The 12317-nt window shown below is 42.8% G+C and overlaps 1 protein-coding gene across 3 annotated transcripts in view; it reads right to left on the bottom strand.

Annotated features, from left to right (window-relative positions):
* Window positions 1-1839: 1839 nt before the first annotated feature.
* Window positions 1840-12317, bottom strand: part of ERO1B (endoplasmic reticulum oxidoreductase 1 beta) — a 40751-nt gene continuing 30273 nt past the window's right edge. For all 3 annotated transcript variants that reach the window (XM_078878931.1, XM_078878930.1, XM_078878932.1), the window contains 3 exons: window positions 12035-12121; window positions 11465-11598; window positions 1840-9332 (listed from right to left, as the gene is read on the bottom strand). In XM_078878931.1, the coding sequence (XP_078735057.1) occupies window positions 9272-9332; window positions 11465-11598; window positions 12035-12121 (282 nt within the window). In that variant the 3' untranslated portion in view covers window positions 1840-9271. The remainder of the gene's footprint in view (window positions 9333-11464; window positions 11599-12034; window positions 12122-12317) is intronic.

Here is a 12317-nt window from a genome sequence, read left to right as displayed (position 1 = left end):
GGCCGTCCATAAATGACGTCACGTCCATAAATGACGTCACGCACCTAGGAGGGGGGGTTTGAGAAATGTGACGTCACATAAAAATGCGCAACTTTAAATAAATATAGACAACACGTTCCACTTAATTAAATCGACTTTTTAATAAATGTTTTCTCCTACAACATCAGAGTGCAGCGCCTGATTAAATACGTACTACAATGACTAGTTTAAAGCGATTTGAAGCGTGTTTTATTTTTTTTTGGGGGGGGGGCAGAGCTTTGTGACGTCATATTTGAGGGGGGGGGGTCTGACTTTTTGTGACGCCTAGTGACGAAGGGGGGGGGTGTCAAAAATCGTCCAAAATCGCGTGACGTCATTTATGGACGCCCCCTTGCCCCTGTTCTTTATCTATGGAGGGGGTGGGTGGTGAGGGTTGATCTCAACTGCCATTGATTTTATTTCGAACGTTAGCGGCCTCTAGTGGCTGCAAGGGGTTGGTGGCGTCCAGCCGTGCAGATATCAACTCATTGTGCCCCCCACTCTTAGCCGTTGTTTGTTGTAGAGGGGCTTTCTGGATGTTATTGGTCTTCAAAGTCTCCCCCACCCCCCCCCCCCCAAATTTGGGGCAGTTTGTCTGAAGATTCGGCCCACACTCTGGTAAATGATTAACATTATCGTGCGCTTAAAGTTTAACATTGTGTTCTTAGGTTTTTTTCGGTAAAGTCACGTAGGTTAAAAAATTTTAATTAATAAAAGTAAAATACAAATAAAATAAAAATCACGACGTTTCGGAGGCAACACAAGCTTCCGTCTTCAGGTGGAACCGTCACGATAGCTGTATCAAGTGTTGTGATAGCTGTATCAAGTGTATCAAGTGATACAGCTATCGTGCTGTGACGGTTCCACCTGAAGACGGAAGCTTGTGTTGCCTCCGAAACGTCGTGATTTTTATTTTATTTTTATTTAACTTTTTTTATTTTTTTTACCTACGTGACTTTACCGAAAAAACCTAACAATATGAATCCTTGCAGTCACGAAAGCTTCAAATCTAGAATTTAACATTGTGGTGGGTTTTTTTTTTAATAAGCGCACCAATCCGCCCCCTGTTTAAATAAAGTGACCATACAGAGCTGGCTGACGGACTAAAATTAATTGAGATGATTTTTATTCGTCGAGAGGTGTTTTTTTTTTTTTACAAATTGGAGATATTTCCCACGAACATTAAAAGGGCCATTTCCCGAAACGTCGGCGATTATATACACTGTCAGTTTAACACGAAGGCTTTCGCGACCAATATCTATAACGAAGATGTTTTTTTAGTGTTAGATCGCGTACATATCTCGGTAAACCCGCCACCATCCGACGTGACAACCCTTACTTTATTGGCTGTCGGATGGTAGCGTGTTTAACGACACATTCATAATTACGCGATCCGGTACTACACTCACACCCTCGTGGTATCCGCGATGACGCTACATCGCACGCCGTGCCTCTCGAGGGCCGGCACTGCATGTTAATGTTACTACACATATATGGGTTCTGTGTTAGCCTATAGGTCCTATGCTAATACTGTATGTAGAACTTCTTTCGCACCGTACGTAGCCAACCGTGATAATCGGAGGTGTGAAACATACGTGTTGTATTCGCCTATATTTCCCTATGCTAGTCAATGAGTTATATGCTAGTCTTTAGGTTATGTTCGTCTAAAGTCCTGTACCGTACTAGTTTATAGTTGTAATGCTCGTCTAAGGTTCCATGTGAGTCTATGGATCTGATACTTGTCTAACGATTCACGTTAGTCTACGGGTTCCATGTTAGTCTATGAGCCCGATGCTGGTCTAGAGGTTCTCCAAGTTCTATATTAGTATATGGTTCCTCCCTTAGTTCACCAAAATAGGAGGAAAGCAGGCCTTTTGACCTCTAAAGCGACAAATGTCACATTTTTTGTTTCACATAAATTGGTAGAAAGGTGGTAATGTGTCTCTCCCACACAATGAAGTTAATAGCACTACTAGCTGGTTTGAGGAAAATGTATTTAATCAACAATAATCCCGCTCACATAAAATACAATATTCAAGCACAAGAGGCTGCTGTTGCAAACAAGAATAGTAAATATCAACAACTTAAGAGGCAGCAAATCCTGGGGATGAAATGTTAAAGAACACCACATTGGAGTTTAATTGAAACTTGAACTCACGCCCGAGACACCAAGCGATGTTAGTGGGAATTAACTTATCCGAGACTCCAGCCTCACCGAAATAGATCTGGGTTTCACCCATGAGCAGGATTGCCACCTTTAGAGGTACAAGAACCGGGACAAATCATGACAGGAAGCAGAAAGATCTCTTGAGAGAGCAACTATCACATGGCTACATTTCTCTATCGTACCCCACTATATGGAACTACTGCAGACTATACCAATCTATGCAACACAGTGCATCCGTGATAGCCTTCCGCTATACTAACGGTGCAAAGTGCACTCGTGATTTGATTTGATCTCAAAATACCGGCAGAGGGGAGAACTCCTCCATGTAAATGCATCGTCTTGAGTGGTGCATTATTATTCTTGGTTGTTTCGGTAAAGTCACGTAGAAGGGAAATAATAGAAAAATAAAAACAATAATGATGATTACTTGTGTTGCAGTCGAAACGTCGTGAGAATTTTGTTTTTATATTTTTATTTTATAATTTCCCTTCTACGTGACTTTACCGAAGGAACCAAGAATATGAATCCCTGCAGTCACGAAAGCTTTAAATCAACATTTGGTGCATGATTGTTACAGGACTCAACTGACATCAGAACTTTGAATGTCCCACTTTCGCAGGATAGCCAGCCAGCTCGACAAGTGGACGATCATACCTCGTTGGTTCTTTCGGTAAAGTCACGTAGTTCGAAATAAAATAAAACAAATCACGACGTTTCGATCGCAACACAAGCGGTTGTCCTGCTGTATCGGTGCCACCTGATGAAGGTCACTTGTGTTGCGATCGAAACGTCGTGATTTGTTTTATTTTATTTCTACCCACGTGAATTTACCGAAAGAACCAAAGGGTATGGATTCCTGCAGTCACGAAAGCTTCAAATCAAGATGAAAGTGGACGATCCTGGGAAATCCGGGACAGTTGACAAGCCTTTGCAATAATTATATTCACTGCACGGTTTTTTTAATTGCACAGCTGTTGCAAACCGTTGAGCCAGGCCAATTGTATTGAGTAAATGGACGGTGTTACACCCGTGACGCTTTTGCATGGTTTACATGCAGTCACATTACACGTGGCTTGCCACAACCACAAACTCGTTTCAATAGCTAAAGTAAAAAAAAAAGAGGTAAAGGTGCAGCCCTGCAAGTGTTTGGTCAACACCACACTACCGGTGGCTCTCCCCTACTGGGGCTCTAAAGCCCTCCGATTACACTGGTCAACAAACAAAAATAATTTTTTTTCTGGCCTGGAATTTTGCAGCTGTTTTAGACTAATTTCATGGTGCTGATTCCAAATCTGATCTCAGATTTGCTCTGTCACACCCCATTTTTATTGATTTTACTAGAAATTAACTCTGTCACTTATGATTGCAAGTTGTTGCGAGTCAGTGACTGCTTTAGTGTTAAAATATGGTGCTGTATTTTTAGGATAGTGTGTTTATAATATCATTTTATGTAGATATCCACATTTATTTAATATTTCTCTTCTGCAGTTTTTATAAAAAATTCAATATTTGATATCTCAAAAACCTAATGTGATAGAAAAAAACTGATGCCAGATTTGGAATCAGCACCCCAAAATTACCTTACAACCGTTGGAATACCTCATGCCAAAAAGTGTGTTGACCAGTGTTATATTTTGCCGAGCCTCCCATGCTCGCCAGACGGCTTGGAAGTGGTGGGGAGTAAGACCCACACTCTACCCCACCACGCGTGCCCTGCTGATCGGACCGAGTGCTGTGGACCCATTTATACTGACTCGGTGGACAACGGTGGTGGCGATTTAAAAAATAAAAAATTAACCCGTAATAACAAACTTTTTCACTATAAATCCTTTATATGCGTGGCGGCTAGAGTCCTCTCGTCCTCTGGCTTGAGATGGCTGCCACCTATGGGTCAGATGATTGCATTGCACCATTAAGCAATTGGTAATTAAATATAATATTTTTGTCCTAAAAAGTGTAACATTTTGAAAAAATGTTCACGAACATTAATTGTCACGCACAACGAGTCTGTGTGGAAAATGTCAGCTCGATTGGATCACGGGAAGTGGGTTAAAAAACGACCGAAAGATTTGCACGGTCCTAAGCAAGCAAGCGAACTTAATATAAAGGATTTAAAATGGCACCGTTGCTTCAGCTGCCTCGTCGGTAGAGTGAACCGATGAGCTCTGGATGAAAAGTCGAGCGTGATAACAAATCAAGTTACGAACACGAGTCGAGGACTGAACACCTGGGCAAATCAGTATGCAACCCGTTCCAAAAACACAGGTGGGTGGAAGAAAAAAAAACACATGCACCACGTGTGCGAATAAGATGCACGATACAGGTCACGTGCCAAAGATGGAAAGGCAGTGTTTTACCACACGGTGCGACACGTCAGTGGTAGGTTGGGGGAAACAAAGCGAACAGCAGAGACAGAAAGCAAACTCAAGCAAAATGAAATGGAGCAACTCGGTCTTGTAATTATTAAGGAATTCACACATTGAAGAACATCAATTAAAACCTTTTGATATCATTTCTGTACAAAGTATATAACCCAAGTGACTGAAATAATAAAGAAACCAATGGTGGAGAGAAAAATACCAAATAATTGTTGCTCAAATCAAGGTGTCAGTTGCGCATAAATTACAAATCTGTATGCATTGACGATTCTCTTCAGGCATGTTCTAAGAGTATTACACTATAGTGTAGTGATGCAACAACAGCCATCTGGACTTGCAACACAAATTAATTATTATCGTCGAGTTTATCAATTGACGATCTAACAAGTTGCTGCTCATGTCTTTTACTCTCAAGATAAGAGAATGTATGACGATGTGGAACCGTGAATTAGCACGAATCTTCGCTACACCATAAAGTGGCCAGATTGCCCATATGAGGGGGGTGATTCAGGGCACTGGGCTGACACCATTGAGATCCAAGGTTAGGAATCCCAGTTTCAGCTACCCATGGTTAAAGAAAATTCCTGAAGTGCAGCGGATTCGTGGTCTCACCCGAGTTTCCTAATAACAACCACAGTCTGAATTTTTTTTACTAAATTAAATTGAGCTTCATCCATCGCTTCGGAATGAACATATCGGTTTGATACGAGATGCACACTCGTTGCAAAGGAATTGGTGGTGTGCCCTTGTTGTAGATAAGGCCTACTGAAACAAACTTCAGAATAATTTGGGCAATGTAATCTTGCGAGACTGGTCCTGTGATGCGCTGTTAGTGAATTTTTTTTTAAACATTCTTTTGGGGAAAAAAAATATTTGCTGTAAATAACCAATTATACATCGATTGGTAATTTTCGTCACCACAAGCGTAGACTAAGCAACTACCGTTATAAAATATAAACCAATGATGGCTACAAACTAAGGGTTTTTTAGGGGGGTAGAGTTTGTCAAAACAAAGTAATAGCATCCAAGTTAAAAAATATGAAATAAAAAAAAGTGCACGCTCCTTATGTAAATTTTTAAATGTTGCAGCTATTAATCGTGCCGTATAAACCCCTACGATTCAGACAGCGCTCCGAAATAAACCTAGCATTAGGTTGGCAATGCCTTTTAGAATTCCTTCATCAAATAAACAATTTAAAAGGTTCCACTTAGCAAAATTGTTTCAGCATACTGCATTTCTTAAGAGTAACACATGCCAATAAAACGGATCAGGATTTGTAAGGAGCTCGCATCAAACGAGTCCTAACTTGCACCATGCCGCGTGAAGGTTCGTATTAACAAAACAAATTTTGAGACGGATCAAGATGCCACCACCACCACCGCAGCAGCTCATTGCCAGTGCTTTGTACCCTCGGCCAGATCCCGTAGCTGCTGCGAGGTGACCTCCCAAGGTCTGCCCTGACATTATCCCGTCATCGGCTCTTGGCTCTTCTCTTCCCGTTGGTCGTTGAGATTCGTGGAGAGCACTCCCACTGCCTCTCACCGGGACTGGATCGTAGATTTGGAAGAAAATTGTCATGTCCTGCTTTTGATAATTTTCTGTCCACCTTTGGCTTTACGTACATGAGAAAAAACCCCCCACAAAATTACAAAACATCAATGAAATAAAGTACAAACATGCTATTGCATTCACCCACGATGCATATTTTTTTTACATTTTCATATTTTTAGGTTTAAACAAGAAACTTTTTTTTCAATCACTTTTTGACATTAATTACCACAAAGCTAAAACAGTGAGGATGTGAACAATGTATTAACCAAAGGTTCCAAAACGGAAGATGTGCAGTATTAGGCGTTTACAGTATCGATGGTGGCGCGTCATTGCATGTGTCCAAGACTGTTAAATGGTAACAAGGCAGCCCATTCAGGCTGGTGTGGGACGTTTCTCCATTGTCGGCTCATTCAGTCTCAGATGCTTTCACCGAAATCCAACGACCGTAAGAACCAATGCCGCAAGCATTCAAAATGTCATGCAGGAATGACAAATTAAAGTTAATGAGCATATGGGTGGTATAAATGTATGCTATATTGTAGTCATCACATAACCTTGGCTATTCAAAGATTAAAAGTAATTTTATAATTCCACATGCTTTGGTTATTCAAAGTATGTTTATTTATAACATATAGCTTTAAATCTTTAACCAAACAACCTCTAATATCAAAGCGCTTTTGAACAATGTATTTTAAGCACTACATAAACGCAAATAATATTCCTTGACACATCTTTGATGGGCGTACTTTAGGATCACATGAAGGGTTTTAAAATTTGGCAAATGTTCCTAAACTGTCAATTGCTGCTTGTTAAATTCAGAAAATTTCCATTGAAAGCCTATTATGAATTTTTTTTTTACGAGTTGGCCTTGATTTTTTTCTGCTGCTATTGTTTAAAACACAAACATGAATATCAACGGATGCAAAACATACCTGTCCAGGTATGCACGGCACACACGGTCGGATTCACAACATGCATATGGCCTCAATCTTAATCATTACGTGACAGCCGGTACATGGTTCCAAAAGCCTCAGCAATTTCCACGTGCAGACGAAACCGAGATTTAACGAAAGAATCACGCGAGGCAGCGGACTACAACATGCCCGTACTACGACTCCGTATGTTGTAGGAAGCAATGTCAGACAAGTCAACGCATTCATTGCTCACACCCCTGATTACTACCAGTTTTCTCCACCACTGACCCCTCAACTCGACGTCGCGTGTGCCGCACATTCCACAAGCATCACGCACTGCGATTTGTATTGCCAAAAGTGTTAAATGAAGTGAAACCCGCGTGTTATTCGCCACGATGTCCGACATTTCGCTCCCTCCGCACGCGGAGAGATAAGTTGGACATCAGAGGGCAGCAGACCCAAAAACACATCGCAGGGCCACAAGGCACAACTGCGAAAGCCTACGCAGGAGTGAAACCTACACACCAGAGTCTGTGTCTGACCGGCCCGAAATATAAAATTTTATGATGACACAGTTATCAAATGCCCGATTTTATTTTTCAAAAGCCTTCGTTTGCCAGCAGTGGTTGGACACTCACAGGGTTGACGTCAATTTAGTACGAATCAAAAATGTAACCGTGGGATGGTGACGGCTTGGAAAGGCCTTCATTCAGCAGCTGCTTGGAGCAGGGCTGATGATGATGTCAAATAGCATTTCCATTTTCCAAAACAGAATGTTTTTTTCCTTAACCCAGTTAAGCACGCAACGTTGGGCCAACGTTGGGCCAACGTTGAACATGCGGTTGGAAGAGTTCCACCAATGTTGGTCCAATGTTCCAGGTAAGACTGGGAGCTGCCTAATGCCTGTGTGGGGCAATCTATCCATTGTTTTCACAGTGGATTTCCTGATCTGTGATCGGATGGAATGTCATGCGTAGCTCAATCTTCTGATTTAATGAAATGTATCTAATTCTAAATACATAATTAACATTTTCATCTTGGTCGTTGAGGAGACTTTTTTTTTGACAGATATGCTCCCTGTCTTCACCGACTTGCGCAGACCAGGATGGTGAAGTTCAAACACAACCCTCCCCCACAGGCTGCATGGTGTAAGGAGGCACTCATCTGCTGTGCATCGACAAACGGCCTGTACGTACACTCGCGTTCAATTTGTCCACCAATTGGCCAAACTGCGGAATTTAAATCAAAGTGACAGAACAGGAATTACGCGATAAGGATTCTGGAATATTTGAGCCATCGATTCACAATTTGGCATTTCTTCACCACCTCCCCAGCACAATAAATAAGATACCCGCAAAATGTCGCGCATCAAACGAGACGCTCTGAGATCACCGTGAAAAATGTGTCCATGTTTTCAGTTCCCAGCGGCAGAAACATTGCATCTTGGGGGATAAGTAATCCAGTAAGATGTTTTATGTAATTGGGGTTTGGTCCTTAATAGTTAACCGTGAAACGCCTTCCTACGTTTTTGACAATAAGAATATTCTATCAGCAGGTCGCGACGTGGAGTGCAATCTTTCACGATTTTAGAGAGGTCATTTGTACAACACAGAACTGCCAGGCATGCCAAAAAGGTCTCAAAAGGTGGCAAACACAACGCAAGGCGAGGGCACGCGGCGTGACAACCAGAAAAGAAACCGCTCTCAAACAACCATCAACGTTCAAACATTTTGCGATATTTTGGAGAATACATTTCACTTCATTGTCATTCGTCAAAAAAAGTCCCAAGACATCGTCACTCCGAGACAGAATGCTCCTGAAGCATTAATATTCATAAGGCCATTCAATTACAGTATATATATAGTAGAAACTTACATTTACAATTATTGTTTTGCATTTTTTTTCCTTTCTCATTGCTCCCAGTCACATATAACAAGCACAGTAAGCACAATGTAAACTATAACCCCTGCACAACACAGCGTCAAAAGGGTTAAACATCTTCGGAAAGTAACTTTGTACACCTGTATCAACCATTTATTATTTCTTCCTTTTGTTTTTTTTTATCAGACATGCCTCACCGGTCCATCCCCCTTTTAATGGGAATCTCACAATCCCTGCCGAGTGGTTCTCGTATTTTGTTTTAAATTGACGACGGCGAGGGACAAGAACATTCTCAGTTTCTGACCAGAATAAATAGTGCGGTGAGTAGTCCTGAAAATCACAACTGTGGTGGAGGCAGAGATCACATGGAATCCTTCAAGACCTCCTTGAAGTTCTGCAACTCCTTGATGCTGGTCGACACTCTGTTCATCGCGCAAAAAAACAACACAAAACACACGGCAACAAAGCGAGCGGTTTCAAGCGAGTCATTAGGCGGGACACAGCAGCAGCAATTACGCGTCAAAATCGAAAAACCACAATGCTGTTATCGGCTACGGCAGGGGTGGGAGTGGGGAACGTCCGACCCGCGGGTCGTATAAGGCCCGCGAAATCATTTGGCCCTGCCAAGGCAACCGTAGGCAGGACTCGAAATTCAATAAATCTAGGAGCAAACCTGGAAAAGCAGTTGCGAGTAGCAGCAACATCATCAATACCAGCTAACATCACACGCCTCGCCAAAGAGAAGCGGTTCCAGCCATCGCATTAGGGGCGAGTTAATTAAATGTTTGACCAAATATAACAGGCTAATTTTTAATTTGATAATTTTGTATGGCCCGCGAATGATGTTATAATTATCCAAATGGCCCTTGGCCATTTGACGTTGCTGCGCTAAATGTGCGGGCCTGCTGCATGTGTAGGCATGCGAATTGTCGCAGAGGCATACTTGCATGCAAAATTGAAACACAGGAGATATCACGCAAATATTTGGCCCCATATTCTTGGTTCTTTCGGTCAAGTCACGTATAAGAAAGAACCAAGAATATGAATACCTGCAGTCACGAAAGCTTTAAATCGAAATTTATTTGGCTCCAGCAAAGGCACATCTGCCCCTCAGCCTTATCCCTCTTGTGATGCTACAGGGGCATCAAATTAATTATTCATAAATGTTGACGTCACGACACGAGATTGTTTTTTTTTTCCATTTGGAACTCTGGTAGTGTGAAGTGTACCACATTGTGTCAGAGACCACAACCCGCACCCACCCCCCCCCCCCCCCAGAAGAAGATGTCATAGAACTACTTCTGAAGTCACCCCATTATCCTTTCTTTTACCTATACTAGGCCAGCAGGGTCTATATGCCCTGCATAGTGTTGATCACACAGCAACAAAAACCAAAGAGGTAATCCTCAGAGCTGGAATTAGCCGCATAAAGTGAGAAATCTAATTCAGTAGGATGGGTGTTTTGATGCAGTAATTTGTAACCAGGCTGAAAACATCAACTTCACAACTCTATTCTGAAGTGCAGGTGATCAAAGGCCCCGCGCCAATTTCGTACATGTTTAGCGGTAATGTTCCATGCAATTTTTTTAAAATTAAAATAGCACTCGAGTGTAGATTACAGATTAATTTGAGATTTTCGGATCGCCGCCTTCTAAGTGCTCCGAGGTCAAGGCTCGTTTTTCCTGGGGTGATCGTGCTTTTTGCCAGTGCAGCTCTCAAGCTTTGGAAGGCTTTGTCTTTGCTGATAAGACAATCGGAGCCGTTAGATATATTTAAGTCTATCTTGAAAACTCACCTCGTTAAACTGGCCCTTACCCCCCTAGTTCTGGCCGTTAACCCTGCAGGTTCTGTTAATTTCCTGCTTTCCATACACGGGGTGCGCATTGAGATCTACGGATGAATGCGCCTTTACACATACACATCTGACAACCTACACGGTTAAAAGGGAAATTGAGTTCAGTTCCATACGGCATAGAGCCGTTTCAATACGGGCAAAAAACGTGATTTGTCTATTTCTTTGTGTTTCTCCCTTGTGATGGGACTTTGTAGGATGAACGTTGAGAATTACAAGGGGTGACCAATAAGGTCTGAATTGGTCTGTAATAAGATAGGCATTGATAAGGGGTTGACAGGTCTACTTACAAATGTGAATTATTATTAACTGGGCACTGAACTGTAGAGAGCTGACAATCCCAGCTTAGCCGCCATGGAGAGGACAAGAAAACATCACATTCAACTTTTATTTTTCACTTAGTTTGTCACTATAAGGGCCTCCTTGCAGTAATACAAGTGACTGAACGTGATAAAAGAAAACCGGTATTGCCGGGTCAAAAATGCTCCCCTCCAGTATTTGCTTGGTGCGGCTGAAAGATGCTTTGCAGCGATGGATAAATATTATTTTTCTGGGCCTTTGATGAAAGCAGCTACGAGCTAGCCGACGGCCCATACAAATTTAAGCAGCGGGCCATGTCTGGCCCATAGGCCGTAGGCTCCCCTTCTCTCCTGCTGCAGGGCTAGGATCAGGCTGGGAGGAAGCTGGAAGTGGAGGCCTCACCGCCCAAACGCGTTGATGAGAGCGACGATCTCTTGTCGAGTCAGCTGGAAGGGAGGGTAGGGCCCCTGCTTCGGCAGCTTCCGTATCTCCCTCTCCGAGAACAGGATCTTCAGCGCCGTGCCCAACCCTTGCGTCTGTCGGACAGCCGAGAAAGAACAAAGCAATTACATTTATATATTTTTTAGTGTTATAATTACGCGTGTGCACGTGTGAACTTTTTTCCCACCGTACGCAACCAACCGTGCTAATCGGAGGTGCGATTAGGCTTGCTTACCAAGACTGCTACACACAGCCTCACGACTCTTGTTAAGGAGGGACCTGCATGTTTTCGCTCTCGGGGGCGATAACCGCGATGCAGATTCCATTTGAGTAACTTCTATTATTATTTATAGCCATTCTGTCAAATGCACAGCTCGATAAAGGTATTATAACAAAACTATTGTGCATGCTTGACATGCTCTGTCTGTACGGCAACACTCCTCGTTCTGTTTCAAGGTCTACAGGATAAAAGCGCTGCTAAGCACATAAAGGTTGGAGGATCGTACAAACCACCCAACTAAGAAGATTTACCTGCAGCTTTCCCCATAAGCGACACTTGTCGCAGCCGACGCAGTCCATGATCCGCGAGATGTTCTTAAAGTGCAACCGGAACTCCTCCTACAGACGGGGCAGAGACAACAAAAACTTCACCACCGCGAGCAAGCGGCAGCCGCTGCCACACTGTCGCGGAAGTGTGCGTGGCAACGTGTCCACTTCAATTGCCATCCACGTGTACGTATGCATGTTGCACTTCTTTCGCGGCCGTACGTGGCCAACCGTGCTAATCGGAAGACTGGGGGGGGAAGGACAATAA

This window comes from Lampetra fluviatilis, chromosome 52, assembly GCF_964198595.1.
Source record: "Lampetra fluviatilis chromosome 52, kcLamFluv1.1, whole genome shotgun sequence".
Lineage (NCBI taxonomy): Eukaryota > Metazoa > Chordata > Hyperoartia > Petromyzontiformes > Petromyzontidae > Lampetra > Lampetra fluviatilis.
The sequence above is the reverse complement of the archived record's forward strand: the minus strand, read 5'-3'. Positions and strand labels throughout refer to the sequence as shown.